General features: G+C 52.8%; 1 protein-coding gene across 1 annotated transcript in view; it reads right to left on the bottom strand.

The window, feature by feature from the left end:
* LOC128271110 (myosin-G heavy chain) overlaps positions 1-19,399 on the bottom strand; it is a 35,554-nt gene that overhangs the window by 632 nt on the left and 15,523 nt on the right. The window contains 9 exon segments of the mRNA XM_053008547.1: positions 346-1,754; positions 1,956-2,116; positions 2,197-2,432; positions 2,878-3,240; positions 3,327-3,499; positions 3,662-3,833; positions 8,619-8,917; positions 10,741-10,927; positions 10,986-11,332. Coding sequence (XP_052864507.1) covers positions 346-1,754; positions 1,956-2,116; positions 2,197-2,432; positions 2,878-3,240; positions 3,327-3,499; positions 3,662-3,833; positions 8,619-8,917; positions 10,741-10,927; positions 10,986-11,332 — 3,347 coding nt within the window.

Below are 19,399 nucleotides of genomic sequence, written 5' to 3'. Positions count from 1 at the left end.
TGGTTATTTATCCAACTCCGCGGGTGGCGTGTGATTTCTCGCAAAGAAGCCAAATCATTCAGTTCACGGTTTTTGGGGTACAAAAAAGTCGAAACATAACACGCTTTTATAAGCACTTTTAATGAGCTGTTTTTGCAAATAATAATTAATTATTAGCGGAAAGCGAATCTTAGCAAATGGAGCACGTTTTAAAATGATGCTTATTTTGGCTTTTCGAAGTCAACCATATTGAATCGGGCAAATTGAATGACTATGAAAACAGCTCCAACGTGTGTCGCGGTCGGTTCGGTGTCTCATTAAAGGCCTTACTATTTTTCTAGGGCCTTACTATTTATCTTAACTTACCAAGTCCAACCCGAACAGTGTACAGGTTTGGGCGATAATCTTCGAGTCGCACTTTTCGTTCGGATCCGGCGGCGGTGTTCCGGCGATCGGTTGCGGTCTCGGGCGTGTGGCCGTCCCTGTGTTCGTTGCGTTACCACCGTGCGTCACATTACTCGTCCGCGTGCCTATCAGGGAGGGGTACGAAAAGAGACATCAGGTGAGCATTTCATCTCTCGGGTACAGGGTTCGCGCCGTGCCCGTACCGGAAGTTTTGTTGACCGAAAGGTGCGCCCCACCACCCATCAGCTGAATGTCGTGCGTCCGACGGATCGTCCCGAGCCGCTTGCGCAGATTCCAGCCGCGCCACGTGGCCTGTATCAGCGTGGCGCTCTTCATGCGCACCTCCGTGCGCAACCGCTCCAGGTGCTGACGGATGCCTTCGCTCAGGAAGATGTGCCGCTTGCCCGGTGCCCACGACAGCGTGACCGACCCGTCCAACTCGGGCGGGTTCTCGAGCGCAAAGTCCAGTATCACCTTGCAGTCTTCGAGGGCCTTCTCCTCGCAGCGGCGCAGTAGCCGGAACGGGGCCAACATCCGGTACCGGGCCGTGAACTGTTTGAAGCGCATCCTGTGCGGGAAGCCGCTGGCCATCAAGTTGACCGTTTCGAGGACCTGCAGGGCACGGATCTGCCGCACTACCGCGCCCCGATCGAACATGCCGCCCTTCTCCGAGGTGTTGCTGCGGATGCAGCGCACAAAGTGGGGCCGAGCGTGTACCAGTGTCCGCAGCAGATTATCGAGCCGCGTGTGGAAGTCTTGCGTGAGCGTCGAAACCGGTTCGTCTCCATTCAACAGATCCGTGTGGGAGGTGGGTGCGATGCGGAAACTAAGGCCCCGGGGGCCGTTCTCCTGCGCGTACAGAGCCTTCAGTTCCGTGCCGAAGAGGTGCGTGGCGAAGCCAAAGTTGCACGTGTGCTTGTAGAACACCGACACCAAATCGTCCGGCACGACGTCACGGTTCGTGTCGAGGAAGTCCGTCGTGTCGTACTCGACGCGGCCGGCAAAATGGCGGATGGCGAAGAGCCGCGGATCATACGGTTCCAGGGCGCGCTGCTCGAGCCGTGCCGAGTTGCGGTGCTGTACCTTGATCTTGGCCACGTAGCTCTCCGCAGTTCCGCGCACGGAACACTCGGCGTCGAGCATGCTGAGCAGACCGGTGCGCAGCGACGAGATCAGATCGATGCACGGCACGTTGTCGACGTAGTCCACCTCCGTGTCGCAGATGATGCCCTCTTCGCGGCACGATTCCACCGAGCTCTTGAAGATGTGCGTGTTGTAGAAGTGTTGCATCGTTTCGGCGCACAAATTGATGCACAGGTGCTCGAGCTGCGCCGGGCGTGGCTCTTCGAATCCGAACATGTCCAAAATACCTGTGAATTGAGGTGGAATATTGAAATCATTAAAGGAAATACAATCAACGACAAAACGATGAAAATTCAAATGACAGCACGCACGCAACCGTTGGCTGCGTTCGTATAGGCTGAGTTCCATTATTGGCCCCTAGAGGGCGCTCCTCTATCACAGTTCTATTTTTAGAATACACTCGTGGAAAAAACATCAAAAATACGTACCAATGAATCCGTCCGTCGCATGTCGAACAGCATTATTAAGAGCGGCCATCGATTTCGAACCAGCATTTCCGCCGATGGCCGATGGCTGGCTGGCCACTTCCGCTTGGTTGTGCACCGACTCGTTGCTGTCGGAGCTGAGCGTACCGAGTGTCGATCCGAGCCTGCAGAAAGGATGTTGAGGACGACAAACTGTGAGTTAAAGGTCTGTGGAAAACTCCAAGAACCCGTGAATGTTTGTTACCGTTTCAGACTGTTGGCTCGTCGGACGATCGTCGCCACCGTTCGGCAGTAAAGTGCCTTGGCGAGGCAATCGCGCGTCATGTTGGACATGTTCGCGTCGCACACGGACTTGATCAGCTGGCCGCGGGCATTGTGCGTGCGTGTCGTGAGCCCGCGGAACAGCTGGGCTGGCGGAACACCCAGCAGGTTGGCCACTGCGTTGAGCTCCGTTTCTCCGACCACCTCGACTTCGAGACCCTAATAAACAAGGAAATAGGTTTTAAACAAAAGTCAGTCTTTAGTTGCAACGTTTTTTCTTTCTCGATTGAATAAAATTGTACTGATTTATACAAAAAAAGGTTTCGCTCAGACGTTAAAAGCTATCTTTCATTATGAATCAGCCGTAAATTACCCATAAATAGTCGTCATCAATGCGAAAACGTCATCCTCATTAAAGAAAATAAGGAGAAAACCCCGGAAAGAGTTTTTTCTTCTTGTTGTTTACTGGGATTGAACTCACAAACAACACCAGACATGATACAATCAGAAGTTGGGCGTTTGCCATCTACTCTATCGCATCGTTTCAAACACAAATGGATATGAAGCAACAAACATAAAGAACGGAACTACAGAAGTTTTCCTTATTCTGTTTTTATGAGGTTACTTTCTTGGACAGCACTAGCAATAACTGGGGCTGACTTACCTGTCCGTCGACAAACTGCACGTTCCCGAGCAGCAGCACGGCCGCCAGGACGCGCACCACGTCCAGAAACGGGATGCCCAGGATGCCGAGGCACGCCTTCCACGCCTGGAAGCGGGCCGCGTCTTCCTGCTCGTCCTGCCGGATGTCGCCGTGCTGCAGGTACCGCAGGTTGGCCGGCGAGTAGCCCTCCAGGTTGAGGCGGGCGCACTCGTCCGCGTTCAGCCCGGCCAGCATTTGGTAGAAGATGTGATAGTTTTTCTCGTTCGGCAGTGGCCGAATGACGCGCGTCTGGTCGAGGAAGTAGCAGTGGATCTTGGTGCGGTAAAGCGCCCCGTCCGTCACCTGTACCTCGATAAACTGGCCCTGGAGATGCAACATCGGGAGGAGGAGGAGGGACATCATGATTACCGTATGGCGTGAGCAAACCCGCGTGGTGCCGCGTTACTTACGATACGACTCGACTCCGAGTTGGTGGCCGTCTTGGCGGATCCGAGCGACCGGAGCACGGTGAAGGCCGCGGCCAGATGCTTGAACGCGTCGGTTTCCGGTCCACCGCCGGCCACCGCAAACAGCTGGCGCAGTAGCAGCATCGAACAGTGTGTCTTGCCCGAACCGGATGTGCCTAGGAAAAAACGAAGCAACAGAAACCATTGGCCATTGATTTGACAGAGATCGAGTCGGGGCGGATCATTAGACCTTGCGCTCCCGGAGCGCGAATGGTGCTAATGATGTTGGCTTGGCTTGGAGAGAAAGTCGTCTAGCCGCGGAGACTGCTACTGCTTACCGGATAGTATGATCGCCTGCGGGTAGCCCGTTTCCGCCTGCTGCCGTACGGCCTCCTGGACGATCTTGCGTAGTTGCGGTGCGAGCGGTACCGAGCGGGTGGAGGACAGGGTCAGCGGATTACCGACATCGTGATACGGATTGACCGACAACAGGATAGGTCCCACGTTGGTCTGCGAAATAAAACCGGGAGGGCCGGGAAACATAAAATTATCGAACGGAGATCGATTTTATGGCGCAACATTTAGCACCCGTCGGCGCCGGGGCCGGAGATAGGCAAACATTCACGGGTGGACGTTTTAGTCCACATTTAATGGACCTTTTCGTCTTCCGTCGGCGAAGAGACGAAGTAGCACGAAGCAGGACTTCACACCTCTGACCCGAGTTGGCCGTGCCGTTCCGTTTGATGGAAGCGTTTGGAGCAATAAATCTTCAAGACTCACGGCTCAAATCACGCGGACAGCGCGGGTTGAGCAAGACGTTGGAGCCCCCTGGAAGGAGCATAACCGAACCGAGGGTGACTGCACGTGTGGGGTACCCCGAACCCGTCGTAACCGGAGCCCCGGCGCAACAGAGAACGTTGCCTCGGCACGGTGTTATCGTCCGTCCGCTATCCGGTCCGATGTCTGGGTGGGTGGCGACGGTGGAAATTATGCAATCCCTTCGCAAGCCAGGCGCAAGCCAGGTTGATGGATGTGTGTTTGCCTGGTTTTCGCAGCGAGCAGAATTTGCGTGGCCACAACCGCGACATGGAGTTGGTGCAGCTGTTCAGTCCGTGGCTTCGGCTGAGCCTGGTGAGCCCTTTGAGCAGCTGGGTTTTTGTAGAGGTGGTCCCCGCTGTCCACACACATTAATATTAATAAAATGGGTGTGCGTGGCATGTCATTAGTGTAATTTGAGCTAAAGTTCGGCGTAATTGACATGTCTGGCTTGGTTGGTTTATGCTCTTCGCTATCGACCGTAATTGAATAGCGTGGCGTAAAGCTTCAAATTTAATTGATATCACACATCAGAGACATAACTTACTCGCAATGAAACAAATTCGGTCCATTATGGTTCAAATCGGAATGCTTGATGGAAGATATATTCCGTGGGATCCACTGTTCGGATTAACACTGATTCGATGTCGACGTTCATTGCACGAACCAGAATAAGCATCTTTAAGCTTCATCCTCAGTCTTCAAGCGACCACCCTGCCAGCCTCGGCTCGCAAAAGAACGACCAAAAGACCTACTTTCGGCCAGCTTGCCTGCCGTAAGCCAGCTCCCTCACCCCGAGGGTTCACGCTACAGGGAATGCACTTCGTCATGCATTCCTCTGCGCAGATAAACGGCCACAGCCAGCCGATGGTGATTCGAGTTGAGTTTTGTCTCCGAGATCTGCGGCACGGCTCGGGCGGCCAGTTGCGCCCGAGGGGCCGACGATGTTCGAAATGTGATTTATGCGCCACCGTCCAGCCATGGAACCCGGACCCGGGCCGCGGGCGGCAGCAGTAGAAAGTTCGTCACCACGCCAAGTGGGTCGATAGGTCGACGATGACTGATGAAGGGACATTATTTCGTGTCCAATCAGACTGCGCACACTACTAAGATATGATCATCTGTGTGTGCCGATCTCTGCCTTCCGGAGCGAGAAAACTCCAAATAAGATTCGTTTCCGTGGGTCGGCCAAAGGTCCGTAGCCTCTCGCGTGGTCATCTCGCATCGTAACCACTAATCTGATGCTGCTTAATCGCGCGATCGGTTAATCGATCGGACCGGGAACGGGAAAATCGATTTCGGACCCTGCGGCGGCTGCAGCTGTCGGGCGCAATGGCCCTCCCCCCGAAGTCGCCCCCGGCCACTCCGTCTGCCCCGCACTTAAACGATGGTTAGAGCTGGTCGCCTGGTGTGTAGGATTAATCTTCTGCTCGAGAGCCAGCTCCTAAGCGCTCCGCGGCCCCAGCGATCATCGTGAAAAGCGCAACCAACCGCAAAGGGGGGGCCGCGCGATTCGTTGCGTTCAATTGGCAAATCGTCGTCTTCGGTTTTATGTTTCTTCCCTTCGTGTTCTTCGCCTTCTTTCATTCTGGGGGCCACCGTTCGATTCTGTGCCTTCGAGATGGGTCTCGCGAACGATCCGCGGCCGCGCGAAGTGATTTTTGTTTTTCTCGAGTGTCTGTGTGCGTGTGTGTGTGTGTGTGTGTGTTTGGAAACTCGCGGCCAGTACACGATCGCGAGCATGTGTGTGTGTGTGCTGGGGAGCATTAACAGTGAGCAATGCAATGGTTATTTCCTGAGCCACCGTTAGGAGCAGGATTCGAGCGCGAAGGCAGCAAACATTTGCTTACTTTTTTATTACCATTAAACCTTATGTTGATATGATTATTTTCTCTCTTGCGCGCACTCACTCTCTCTCTCTCTTTCGCTTTAGTTCCTCTTAACCAGCTTTTCGCCAGCTCGCGAGGCGGAAGAAGAAGGCCGCTTGTTGAGGCCGTCAGGTCAGGTTAACTTCAGGTTGTTTGCAAAATGGAATGAATGTAAAAAACAGGCACAAACGCACGCACGCACACGAGAAATGGGTGGTAAGAAGGAACCAACAAAAAAAAGTATTAAATGCGACGGCGCAAAACTCGAAACATAAAGGCAACCGTAAGACCACCGACGGAGGGAACGAGCGCAGCCAGAGTCCGGACCGGTTCGTCGGCGGCTGGTTGGGTGCTGGGTGCCAGGAGCATAAAAACCTGCGGACTCTCGAAGTGTGCTCGAAGAAAGGCCGCAACATTCCGGGGATGAACTTCGTAACGGAAATGCCGCGGATCGCTGGAATCGTTTTGCTGGGCGTTGCGCGGCGCGGCCCCGAGTGTTGATTATTTTATTTTAACACCGCACCCGCTTAACCCGCTCATCGCTCTAGCGGGCCTGACCGTGGGCCGAGACAGGAATTCTTGGCGGGGCAACCCGCAACGCGGCTCATCGTGGTTAATTGGTTAAAAAAAGGAAACGATGCATAAATTGCCGATCGGATGCCATCCTTTATTATTACGAATTATGATTTGTGTTTCTTGTCTATTACAAGCTGCAGGAATGCAAAAAACTAGGCCCACCAATTGGCCGACTTGAACGCCAATTTATGCACCATCGTGTGGGAAAATGGCCGTTTTCCTGTTCCTTCGGACGCGCTTTTCGTGCCCCACAGTTTCTCCATCGAAATCGATCGACGATCGGTGGACGATTTAAGCGATTTAAGCCAATTGAACCCGAAGCGTCCGAGTGATTAACTTTCCTCGAGCGGCTTAACGTCTCGAAGCGCCCGCGAAGAAAGGTTTAAAAATCGAAAACGAACCCAAACGGTCCAACACTTTCCATCGCTTCGCGAAACTCGACGGTTCACCTTTCATTCTATCAACGGGCGCGGATTCGCTTAATCAAAGGCGCTGCACGGAACCGGCAAATGACTCCCACTTTCGCCTGTCGGCAATCCACACACACACACACACTCGTTTGATGGGATTTTCCCAATTTTCCACACATACACCCCACGATCGATAAGCGATTAATGATGGTGGACAGCACCCCGCGGCAGCATAGAAATCAGTGACCAGTTCGTCACGACTTTCACGCTCATGAACTAGTTTGGGCGTGAGAAACACGGAAATCCGGAGCACCGTTGTCGTCGGAGTCGTAGTCGTCGTCGCCACAAAAAAGGGCTTTGCCAAAACCACTCAAAGCCGTCTGAGCGTGAAGCGGGGTTTATAGAAGGCATCATAAAAAAAGAGACTTTTGCAAAAAGTGGACAAACCCCCGCAAGTGCAGGCGGAGACCCAGTTTCGGTGTCCATTAAGATTGTTCATTAAAGCTAATGCCGTAATCAAGTCGAGCGGCCACTGGATGCTGCTGGTGCGGGTGTGGCCGGTGGAAAATTTAATTTCGTGTCCAATTTTTGCGGCGTTGCTTTTTTCGCGGGGGCTTTTCCTAACCTCACCGGCGGTCGCTGAACGAAGTGTTGAATGTCAATTTCGGACACACGTTGGAAAAGCTCGCTCGCCCACGCTGGCCTCTGGCGAGAGCTTGACCGTGACACAGTTTCGGGCTTGTTTCGCTTGTTTTCCATCGGTTTTTTCGTTTTTCTTTGCCGAGTGATGAAGCGGTTTCACCACAACACGATGTAAATGAAAACCGAAATGACTTATTTTCTCTGTTTCTCTCTCAACACAAAAGGGGTGTTGATTTGGAAGAAACTGAAAGCTAATTTCGAATTACCCCCGAAAGCCTCGGGAGGTTAAAATAAACCCAACATCAGTCTGGGTCATTGGTTCACGCGATTTGTGTGTCGAAAGGCCATTCGCTCATTAAACGTCGTCGAAGATGTCGAAGATGTGGTAGTGTTTGAGGGATTTAATTTTCCCCTTAGCTGTCTATTGCCAACATTTCGTTTTCATTTAGGGGCTTTGCTTTTATCGTTGAGTTCAAGTAACTTATTTAGTCGCAGTCACAAATTTCCTACAGTACTTGTAATCTTTCAGAACGACCAAAGAAGTTAAAAGGGGATCACCAAAGAATCCTAAATTAGGAACATTTATCCCGAACAGTAAAGTTATCAATTCACAATAGCTGCATTTCGTTGTAGTTTAATAGGTACTGAGCCAATTGCGAGAAAAAAAGTACAAACTTTCAGTTTTTAAGCTGACACAGAGCACATAATACGAAAGTGTATGCAAATCTGGGAAATTTTATTCCGTTGAGCAGTTGGGAAGCTTCTAAACTGTCCCGATCTCGATCAGATGACACAATTAATCATCCACAAATAATCAACCGACATTTAACGTAATGATGAGAAAAACGAATTCAGTTTCCCCTTCAAAGTCTTCCTACGCTCAATGCGCTAATTTATCTTGATCTTCGTTAGCGTGATCGCGCTCTCCGTTGCTGTGATGTTGAAAAATGGATAAAACAATGGTAATACAATAACACACTTACGAAATATTTCCCATCGTTGAATCGGTTGTGCAGCGTTCGCATGACGGCGTCCTCGGTCAGCGGACCCGGCAGATGGATCAGATCGTCCATCTCGGTGGCGGCGGTGCCTCCGCCGTCCGTTCGTGCGCCGAGCCCAGCACCGGGAAGGGTTCCCGCTCCGACCGGTGCCCCGTTGGCACCGGTCGACGATACGATCGGCCCACCGTGACCCACCGGGTAGTGGGCCCCGGCAGAGCCACTCCCGAAACCCATCGCCGCCGCCGTACGCCTTGGAAGCGTCCCGCCACACTGTATCGTATCTGCGACGGAAAGAGATGAGGAAAGAAAGTGAGGTTAGGAGGATCTCCATGAACGCAGGTGACGCAGGCCGTCCGCTTATGGCGGTCAAAGAAGAATCCCGCGGCTCGCGGACTCCCCGCAGTGGGCTCCAACTTTCGACAATCGGACCGCGCGCCCGCCAAGATGCGAGAGACAGATTGTAGAAAATATGGTGGCCGATTACTCGGCTCGGCTCAGGCTCTCGCGGACTAACGGTGTCGGGGCCTAATGCCTGTCGATTTATTTCCCCAGATCGCGCACACACACGCGTGCCACACAAGCACGCATTCAGTTAATGGTGGTCAGGTGGTCGGTGCCAATAGTGCGTAAGCTTTTCACCCGGTTCGCATCCGCAACCCGAGGGAAGAGTTCCGCCGCCGCCGTTATGATGATCGCAGACTTTCGCCCCGGCTCCAGCGGATAGCCGGAGGAAGCAGCCACCATAAATTACCGAATATTCAAATGAGCCATCACCGGAATCGTTAGGAGGGTGATTATGGGGCCCGCGCTCTAACGACAGGTTTTGTCGCGCAGACCGCGCACATTGCCGCCGGGGGTCTCGCCGGAGATGCCGCATCTTAATTTTAGTATTAAGATGCGTGCAGGGCCGGAGGGGGGCATCTGTGACAGAGCCGGGTCGATGAATGAGCGGCAGTGGTGTGACACTTTTTCGACGGGAACATACCCAAGGTTCTGTACTAAAAATCTCACAAAAAAAGTGGAAGGTCCTACGATTCCTGAAACGCTGTAATTTCGTAGACTCGAGTCGAGCAGTGTCCGCACGGATCACTGTTCTCCTGGCCAGGTTGGCAGTAACGACCTTCAGATGCTGATGGATGTGCTGCCAATAAAATGAATTATGTACAGCGCAATTTTTCCTCCACCGGACTGGGGCCGACGCAAAACTGCACGCCGCCGGTTGTGCTTATTCTAGCGTCCGAACGAAAGTAAAATGAACGATAATCAATATCGTTGGCGGCGCTGCATCGTGCCATGGCAGGCAGCCATTATGCAACGGGTGGCCGCCGTGTGGCTAAATGGCACAGGAGGCTCACAAGTGTGCATCGGCCAAAGACAACGAAAACGAAACGAAACCGTACCAGAACGACCCTGGACGGCGGGTGGACGGGGCACACGAGCACACGGGATTATTATGCTGCTCAGGTCCGGCCCGGAATCTGATGGATGATCGCCGGGGTTTGCTGCGAGTGAAGTGCGAGTTGCTTGGCGTGCGGCTTTAACCGGTCCAGGGTCGCTCCGACGGATACAGATGGAACACAGGCACCGAGTCGTGTTGGAGTCACGCAGCATAGGTGATGCCTTTGCCTCGGCCTTTACTGTGTGGTGTAGTTGATTGAGAGAGGGGCATATACGAACGAAGCTCTCACGTTTCATTAATTTTTTGTGCTTTAAAGGGCCCATTTTATATCATTTATGAAACCGTTATGTTAGTTTAACAAACATCGCTTTTTGAATTTTCATTCTTTTAATTTTGGAAAACGATGTGACCACTGTCTGAAGATGTTTTTGTTGTTATAATCATTTAAGAGACTTTGAGCCTGACGCTTCTTTCATCTCGTGCGCATCTGAGACATGGACCTTGTCCAAAACCGACGAAACCCTTTTGGCCGCGTCCGAAAGCAATATGCTCAGGTTTAGCTTATGCGCTTCTGTACCTCGCCAGCTTCGGTCGGCTTCTTAGATGCTCTGTCACAGACCAATCAAACTGAATACTCGGAACGGAACGTTACAGTCTAACGGATCCCCAGAACGGAGTCGTTCTTCAGAATCGGTTCAAACTTACCTCCGATCAGCATGGTGCCGTTGCTGGAGTTGTGATGTGGCAGCGGGTACGGGATGGAGGTGTTGCGTGGCGAAACGACGGGCAAAACGTTGCCATTATGCTGCGACGATCCGTGCAGATTGTTGGCGGCCGGGTTCGAAGGCAAACATTGGCCGCCAGCGCCGCCGCCTGTCACCAGCATGTGGTTCTACGAAGGGGACATGCAAACATTAGCAACACTCCTAAGCGCGTCTTGCGTAACTTACCTTAGCATTATTGGTGGCGGTGGAGTTGGCGCATCCGTTGGCAAGATGGGGCAGTACGTTGATGCCGTTCGACGGGCTGACCTGATTCGACGCCAGTAGGCCCGGGCCGTGATTGGCGAGGTTGACGGCCGGCTGAGTGCTGTGCTGGGTTCCATTTTGTGTGGCCGTTCCGGTAGACGACACGACACCGGCCCCTCCAACTCCGGGGACGCCACCATTCGGACCATTCCCAGCGCCCGTCGGTTGGCCACCGTTGGTGTGCAGTCGGTTCCGGAGCGTCACCAGCTCGGAGCTGAGGCTCTTCAGACGCTGCTGCAGGTGGACGGCTTCGTTCGACGAAGAAGCATCTGAGGAAACAATTGGTGTGTACAAAATTAGAACTACCGTAAGAATCACTGGCGTACTGGCCACGGCCTGCTCGTTAACCACTCAATCCGGAGCAAACTAATTCGATCGTCAAACGACTTCACGCAGATGCTTGAACTCCATTTCAGGCCAATTCCACGGGCTGCTCATCTGGCGTCAGTTTTAATGGGGGCCCCCGTTCTTCGCAATCCGATTTTCCCCAAACACATTGCATGCGATGCTGCGAAATGAATGGCAATTGCGTGCGTGCTGCGGCCGCCGCCGCCGGCGTAGAACGTCTTATTCTGAATCGAGATCCGCTTCCCCGAAAGAACACCTGGATCATTGCCATTTCATTCAGATTTTTGCTTCGCTTAATTTCACGATGTGCCTTTCGTGCCAGTTCACGCAACGACCATACACAGAAACATAAAGCGGACGTGGCAAGATAATTACCATGCGTCGGTTTCTTCCAGCACCTCCTGGGGCCACGCGAAGATGGACGGAACGGGCAAACTCCTTTCGCAAGACGCCACCAGCAGGGCCGCTTAGCGTCAGCTGGACCGGCGCGGTTCAGCTTAATCTTATTATATCATTAAAATTCTCAAACAACACCACTCTCAGAGGCGGCTCAGCATGCGAGCGGCCCAGATCGAATCACGAATTGCTGAAATACTTGGCCCGACCCATCGCACGCATCGCACGGAGCAGAGCGGAGATCAAAGGAAGACCTTCGGCCCCGAACGGGGGCCTCTCGATTCGGAAGTCCCTCCGAGTCGCTATGGGACCCGCATTATCCAATTATCCCGGGCGTTGTGGGTTGCTCCCATTCGCGCTCCTGGTTTGGCCACAACAGGTCCCCGTCCCCGCCGGGTTCCGGTTGTTTTGAAAGCGATCGCACCCCAAGATCAATCGCCATGTTTTGGAGAAAGCGAATAAAGACATCGAAAGGACAGCGGCCAACACCGTGCGTTCGTGCGTGTGTGTGCGCGGGACGGTGTGGCAAGATGGTGTGACATATTTTGTCCCGCCTTCGGCCGGGCCGGACGCCACCTTCCACCTTTCTGGGTGCAACGCTCAACCGCCCGGTGGTGGCCGCCGGTTCCCGGAGGTGAACCAATTTGCGGAAATCACCGAATCGTGACCAGTCACGGTGGCGCACAATTCCCGTTATGATAATCACAGTCATCGGCACCGGGTGTGCCAGAGTGAGCCAACGAGAGCGCCAACCGAGTCCTCGAAGGCCGTCATTTCGTAAATAAGCATTACGAAATAATTGACTTCGGATTGTTGCCCACAGGATCGTCGGCGGCGACGGCACCGATCGACGCTGGCGGCGTTCAGGGCCTCGCACAACCCCGGGATGGGATTGTGAAATGGTGGCGCACTTGGAAGCGGTTCCTTTTTAGTGCCGTTTCACCTGTGCACACCACACTCGGGAGGATCCTGGACCGCTGGCACCGCCCGAAAAACGGACGGACCACCGTTCGCACACTCACCGGGCCCCAGGCTTCGTGATAGTTTTTCATTAAGCGTTTTATTATAAACATAAAGCGTAATGATATGTTTTATGCCACCTCATTTAGCGGACATATTGCGAACAAACGAAGTGCCGACGAAGTGCGCTTAGAGGGCACCGAAGACATGGGGATGACAGGAAGGGCGTGAGGGAGTCGAGAACATAAAACACGCGGCTAATGTATGGGGTTCGTCGCATAAAATGAGCTGCTAACGGGCTGGCGGACGGGCCGGACCCGGGTCGGTGGTCTCTCGAGAGTAGAAAGTGTTGGGAGCACACCCCGGTGCTGTAGGTGATCCCTCTGACCTTTACCCGCGGGGGGTGGGGTGCGAATAGCAGTGAGCTTTGTTGCCAACATTTTCCAATAGAAATGTGACGAACGTGACGTGTCCTACATAGCGGAGAATGGTGCTCGGATTGAACGGGCAAGATTTTGGGACCTTTCTGAGAGAAGATCGACCACGCAAAAGAGGTCAGTGTGTTCTGACGCAAGACACCATCGCTCCATCGGCCAACCATTGGTAGCAAGGTAAGATCACTCTAACACGGGTTAAATCAGGAGACTTGGACTAGGTTCGTCAAAACGCCACTAACCAATTGCAAGAACATAGCCATAACTGTCAATACTTTGGTCTGCGTGGTTTCGAGTACATTGAAATTTATTTTGAGGCGATAAGTAACAAAAATAGGTTCGCTATTAATTAAATGGAATCCTAAAGGAATCAAATATGTTGATGAAGACGGAAACATTTCTTGGGATTTCCCTAAATAATCTGGCCCCAAACCAGACACCTCTTGGTTTAACCTGTATTGGAGTGATCTTAGTAGCAGGTTTAGGTACAAAAGGAGTAAAATGTTAAAACCAGTGGAAAGATGGTGTTGTATTCTCATCCCAAAATTTGTTGTATTGCGACTGTCAGTTATTGTTCTTATGAGCTTGTCGTAGCTGGTAATTATAAGCTCCTAGTTGAGTTATTGTAACTTGTATTTTATTGAGTAAACTGAGTAAGGTACGTAAGTACGTAGTGCATGAAATTCGTGGCTGCGGGCTTTGCACCGCTGTCACCGTAGACAGTGCTCGGCACCGACAGCATCGCATATACGAGAGATTGCTTTGATGATCATGCTAAATGGTGCCATAAAAATACCCCAACTGGAATCTCTTCCTTTTTTGAAGAACTCACTTAAATAGCGTCGCGCCATCACTTCACTTCATTTGTTTTCCTATTTTGAACCGACGCGCTTTGTTAAGCTCCTTCTCCGTTATTCCTTTCCATCCTAACGCCAAAACCCCCTTAAAAGGGGGCTCATCAGCTACGCACCTCGAACGCAACGTCACAAATGAAAAGCGATTTCCATTTACACCGCTTTGGCCGCGGTCGGTAATGGTGGTTAATTAAATTTACATCTCCATCTGGCGGACTGCGTTAATGGTTCGTCACCGGCCGCCTCCGGAGTGTGCCGCGTGGACTTTCTACCTCTTTGCCTTCTCGCCGGCCTCTCGCACGGCCTCATTTCCCCGCCTGTTTTTCTCGCTGTCTCTGCTGTTATGGTCCACCCTATTGGAACGTGGCGTGGTGGACACTTTCCACCTCACGGCGGGTCACCGGTGGTAAAAGAGCGTCAAAGAAATAGGACACAACCAACCAACTAAGCGAGCGAGCGAGCGACCGATAGACGGTGGTGCTTTATGGGCCCCGTGTGTTCTGTGTGTGTGGTCGCCATCTCCAAGATTGGATCCGCGCGGATGGAAAAGCGTCGCGGACCGCGGCAAAGTTCAACGACCGGTTCCTCCTTCTGGCCGTTGGCCACTCAACCGGCACGGCACCAATCGAGCTTTGCCGCGGGCCGTTACCGTAGTCTTGCTTTATGCAGAACATATCGACCGGTTTCGGCATGATGTGGAGTTAGAAAACCGATTCCGAATCGGGTAAGGGACCATCACGAAAGCCCCCGAATAATCGTTAAGTTACGTTTCGATTGTGACCGTGTCGCGCGCAGTTGCTTCGATGTCACATGAATTCAGCTCTGTCGAAATGCTGGCGGAATTGCCCGTCATCGTGGTCCTCGCGGTCCTCGAAACCGGAGGTCAAGCAATAGGAATAAACAACGTCTTAAGCCTTCCAGCGCATTCCAAGCGTGTGTGTGTGCGTGACTTCTTGAGCGCGCCGAGTGCGGCCATCAGAGATGCTGCGCGCGCGTGTAATGGGCTTTCTGCAATTCTGTGGTGCGCCGAGCAGGCCGTAAAATAGCCCGTCATCCCGTGGACTGTTTGGAGAGAAGGAGAGGGGCTGGCAGGAAATGCAGATTGCAATGTGCGATCACTGACGATGATCGCACGGGCCGCACTCTGCGTGGAGATGATCATCCGTTTTCAGCCGCACAACGGCACTAGACGCCAGTCAGGATGCCGCGGGTCTCTTGTAGGATTTGTAAATATGTCAGGTGAGCAAGCAAACGACACAGACACAACCGCGAGGGTCTGGGTAGCAGCTGGGGAGTAACCGCTTCACATAAGTGTGTGGTTGAATAATGTGGCCACTTTGCCGACTACACCACGGCTGGGGTTCGTTTACCCAAACCGATCGAAAGGCGAGAGAAACCGTTCACTTTGTTGGGTTTGTGGACGTTTTCCGACCGTTTATGATTGTGTCGGAGTTGTATATACCGGGGTATAGAATGTTGAAATGATAACCATAGATGATTAAGATTAGTTTCACTTAATAAAACAGTAATCGCTGTATAAGAAACATCTGGCTTTTAGCTGCAATTACTTAAACGCAATATAATCGATGGATCATATAATTAATGATTTTCTTCTTTAATGGCCACTAATCTTATGGCTGAGGGCTGATGAAAACAAGATGCGATTAAGATACCCTGCGCAGGTGAGATTGTTCATCGTCAGTGACTCTTCTTAATGGACACAGATCTTCAAAAGTGGCACGACGGAAGATAGTCGCTTGTTTCTTATTTTCATTGGATATAGAGTACAGTTACTTCTCTGGGTCGTTCAAATCGTTCGTTAATTAGAACATTCTCGTTAAGCATTGCCTATTTTTCTCAATCGCCCCCCATTAGTCTCCGGCAAAAGGCCATCTAATCAGGTTGCCGTTTTCTTAAGCAGTCGCTTCTTTCCTTCGTTACAAGTCAGATCCGTTGTACTAATCTTTTTGGGGGAAGTCCATTTTCAGGGGATTCCATTAATTGAATACAAATCTTCCGGCGGAATGCTCCCGCACGCCGGAAGGGGCACGCTCCAGCTATTCGCGTGGCCAACTAGTTCTCCAGATGCCGTTGCCACGAAATGCCCGGTAGCCTGGCCGTGCGTGCACTCTCCACCGGTAATCGCTCCCAAGCGACGGTGCGCATCTTACGGACGGCTACCGGCCCACGGACGACCGGCTAACGAACACGCAGCGGCCCGAGACTGGTCGGAAGGTTCCGGCAAATGGACAGCGAACTCGTGCGGGCGCGCGCCAGTAGTTTACTGTTTTGCCTTGAACGGCCAGCAGTGAGTGCTCGTTGAGCTTCACCAGCCCCACAGAAATGGGCACAGAAGTCGCAGGAATCGTGGGATGTGGGATAGCGGGCAACGAGAACTTGTGGAGAGCCCGCATTACGGTCGAAGCCCTCGCCATCCGAAAGCCTCCTGGGGGAGCTAATTAGATGCGTCCATTATTCGCCTGCGCCGGCCACGCCACAGATCGCGCTTCGGTTCGGCCTCGGCCTCGGCAAGACGCGAAGCTACTTCATTAAGCGCCGGATCATTAGAGCAGTGGCCGCGTCGCGCTAATAACCCAACACCCAAGCCGGGCCCGATGGCCGGTTGAAACCACAAGGCACCGTGAAGATTTGAGCCCTCAAACTTTGAACGCAAACCGTTCGCGGTGTCCGCGCGCGCGTCCTGCGAGTGTGTTGAGGTCACCTCGCATGAACTCAACGAAGCGGAGAAAGCGGCGAAGACGGTGGCAGTGATTTTGCCCCGCAGTTCGGTGGAGCGTTCGGGAACCGCCGCTCTATAATCTCGCCGCCTTGGAGGGTCCGGTTTCCGTGCGACTGCGGCATGTTAGAGAGAGAAAGAGTCGTGGAGGGGTCGAGTAGAACACGAATTATGGACGGGTTTCTCCTTGCGCCTTCAGGTTCGTCAGCCGAATCCACCGACGATTGGAGGCTGGCTGAGCAGCGGTGATCGTGACGGCGGTTCGGACGAGACCACAGGCGGCCAAAGAAGTCTCTGAAGCCCTGGCTGGACCCTCTCCGGTTTGGCGCAGTGTTATGAATGAGATACGATCGACTCGCCCCGACGCGAGGTTGGAGCTGGAGCTGGAGATCTCATCGTTTGAACGTACCGCTGGGGCCACCAGGCAGGGCTTTGGCAGCCGATCGATTTTCTCCCTCCGGCTCTCCGGGGCAACCTGGGATCGACGGGTGGTGGGGCCAACAAAATTGATCGCCTCCAGGCGGTTGAGGGGCGGCTTGTGAAGAGCAGATTAAGTAGAGCGTGTGGCGACGACTCCAAAAACCGGACAGCGAAAGGCACCGAGCGACGCTCCCCGGCTCTCCGGCTTCGGCAATTTCGTCCCGTGTGGATAAGGTTAATTGGGATAAAAATGGTCGTCCAGGACCAGGACGACAAGTGGAACTCCACGTCGACATGAATCCGTCGAACTCGCCAGGCTGGTGTGTCATGTCGCGCCTGGTGTCGCCCCGGACGGACGGACGGACGGTTCACAATCTGCGCCTGCCCCGGGGGCTATTGTAAGTGAGCGAGTGTCTGGGTTTTTTTTGTTTTGCGTGCCGATAAGCGGACCAACACGCAAGCCCACGGACCTCTGCTCTGTTCGATGGTGCTAATCCAGCAGAATGGGGTACGTTTTTGCGTTTGGCGTAGGAATGTCGGTCTCCCCGGTTTTCAGAGCCCCGAGGGCTAAACGCTGGATAACGGGTCGCCCATTTCAGGTGTCACGTACGCGGTGTGGTTTGCACAGGAAGATTTGTGTCAGGGCGCGCGCCCTGCCAGGACCTACCTGCAAGCCGGTCACAGGTTGTGTGTATCTTTCTCCTTTTCTGGCTTTCTTTCTCGTCGACTTCTTATTCGGCTTATTCGGGTGGTCTTGGCATTTAACAGAGATAATGTTAGTCTCTGTTGTTTTCTGTAACGTTGTGTTTTACGAGTGGAGTTGTTGGTCCAGCGCCAATGGGTGACAGGATGAGTAGTGGTAAGGATCACGAACCGGGATCCCGATGCCGGGGTTTCCCGATTGGCTGACGCACCGTGTCATCAATTAATCACCCATCAACCCGGTTTGTTGCGGCACACAATTGTGGCGCAATAAATTGGCGCGTGAAAAAACTTGCCTGACTTGCCGGTGGCGCGGTGCTGCGTGCGTATTTTCTTATTTTCCCCCTTTTCGCACTGAATTCTGTCCTCTGTCGAACCTGGAATTGATGGGGAATTGACCAGGGGTTTCGGTACACTCTAAGCGTTGAAAAGATTGTCAATACTTTGCGAAGAATGTAATTAAATTTGTTTCGATCGTGGAATCCTTTCTTTCACTGTTTGAACGCCTCTGCCGAACTGCTACCAATGTGCAACCGTCCGTCAATGTGACGGTCAACGACCGAAACTCTTCGCTCGAAAAGCTTCGGACAACCTTGTGTCAGTGTCACGAACGCGCTGACACCATACGACACCGGGGTGGCCACGAACCGGTGCCCGACGCGGGGAGTGAAAAATTCGATACAATTAATTTTATGAATCGAACATAAGTTTATGCAAATAATGGCGCATATGCATACTGGCCCCCCCACGGGTCCGGCCAGTTTCGAGCTCCGGTTTTGAGGTCCCGTGAAGCGGTTAGAGTTGGGGAAGAAAGTTTCACCGATTCCCGCCCGATACCGATCACTAACCAATCCAATCGAGGCGCTTTCGTCAACTTTCGTCGCCGAAAGCAACAAGGGAGGAACGGTAAGGAAAACAAGATCCCGCCGAAAACCGTTGACCCGATCAAAACATTCGGCTGGTTCTCGATGCAGCAGCCCGCTTGCGGTCGCTCTCTCGCTCTCGCTCGCGCTCTCTGAACGACCGCAAAGCAGCCCAGAGAACTGGTTTCGGTCGAAGTTTTGGTCTCGACAAAGTGTCAACTAAACCTGATTTCGATCACTTCCCGATATCAGCCAGGGACCTAAAACAACGACCCGGGAAAAGGGAAAAAACAAGTCGAAGGAAGAGGCCAACAGTCAACACCGTGGTCCTCCAGGCGGCGTGGGGACAGGTGATCCTCTCCACTGGGGACCCGAAAAAAAACATAACTGTTCGGTTGGTGTGAATACAACCCGAAAGAAAGAAAAAAAAAGCGTAATAAAACGGGAACAGAGCACAACCTCGGGAAGACGGCTGCCCGGGACGTGATAAATAATTCCAGCTTTTGATTGATTGTAAATAAAAGTTTAGTGCCCGTGGCTTCCGCACGATGCGGAGAAGAAGAAGCAGCGGGCGCGATCGAGCACCGGGCGAAGGTCGCCTCTCGGCGCGGCGCGTTACATA

Source organism: Anopheles cruzii, chromosome 3 (assembly GCF_943734635.1).
Source record: "Anopheles cruzii chromosome 3, idAnoCruzAS_RS32_06, whole genome shotgun sequence".
In the NCBI taxonomy this organism is placed as follows: Eukaryota; Metazoa; Arthropoda; class Insecta; order Diptera; family Culicidae; genus Anopheles; species Anopheles cruzii.
Note: the sequence above shows the minus strand (reverse complement) of the source record. Positions and strands in the feature narration are given on the sequence as shown.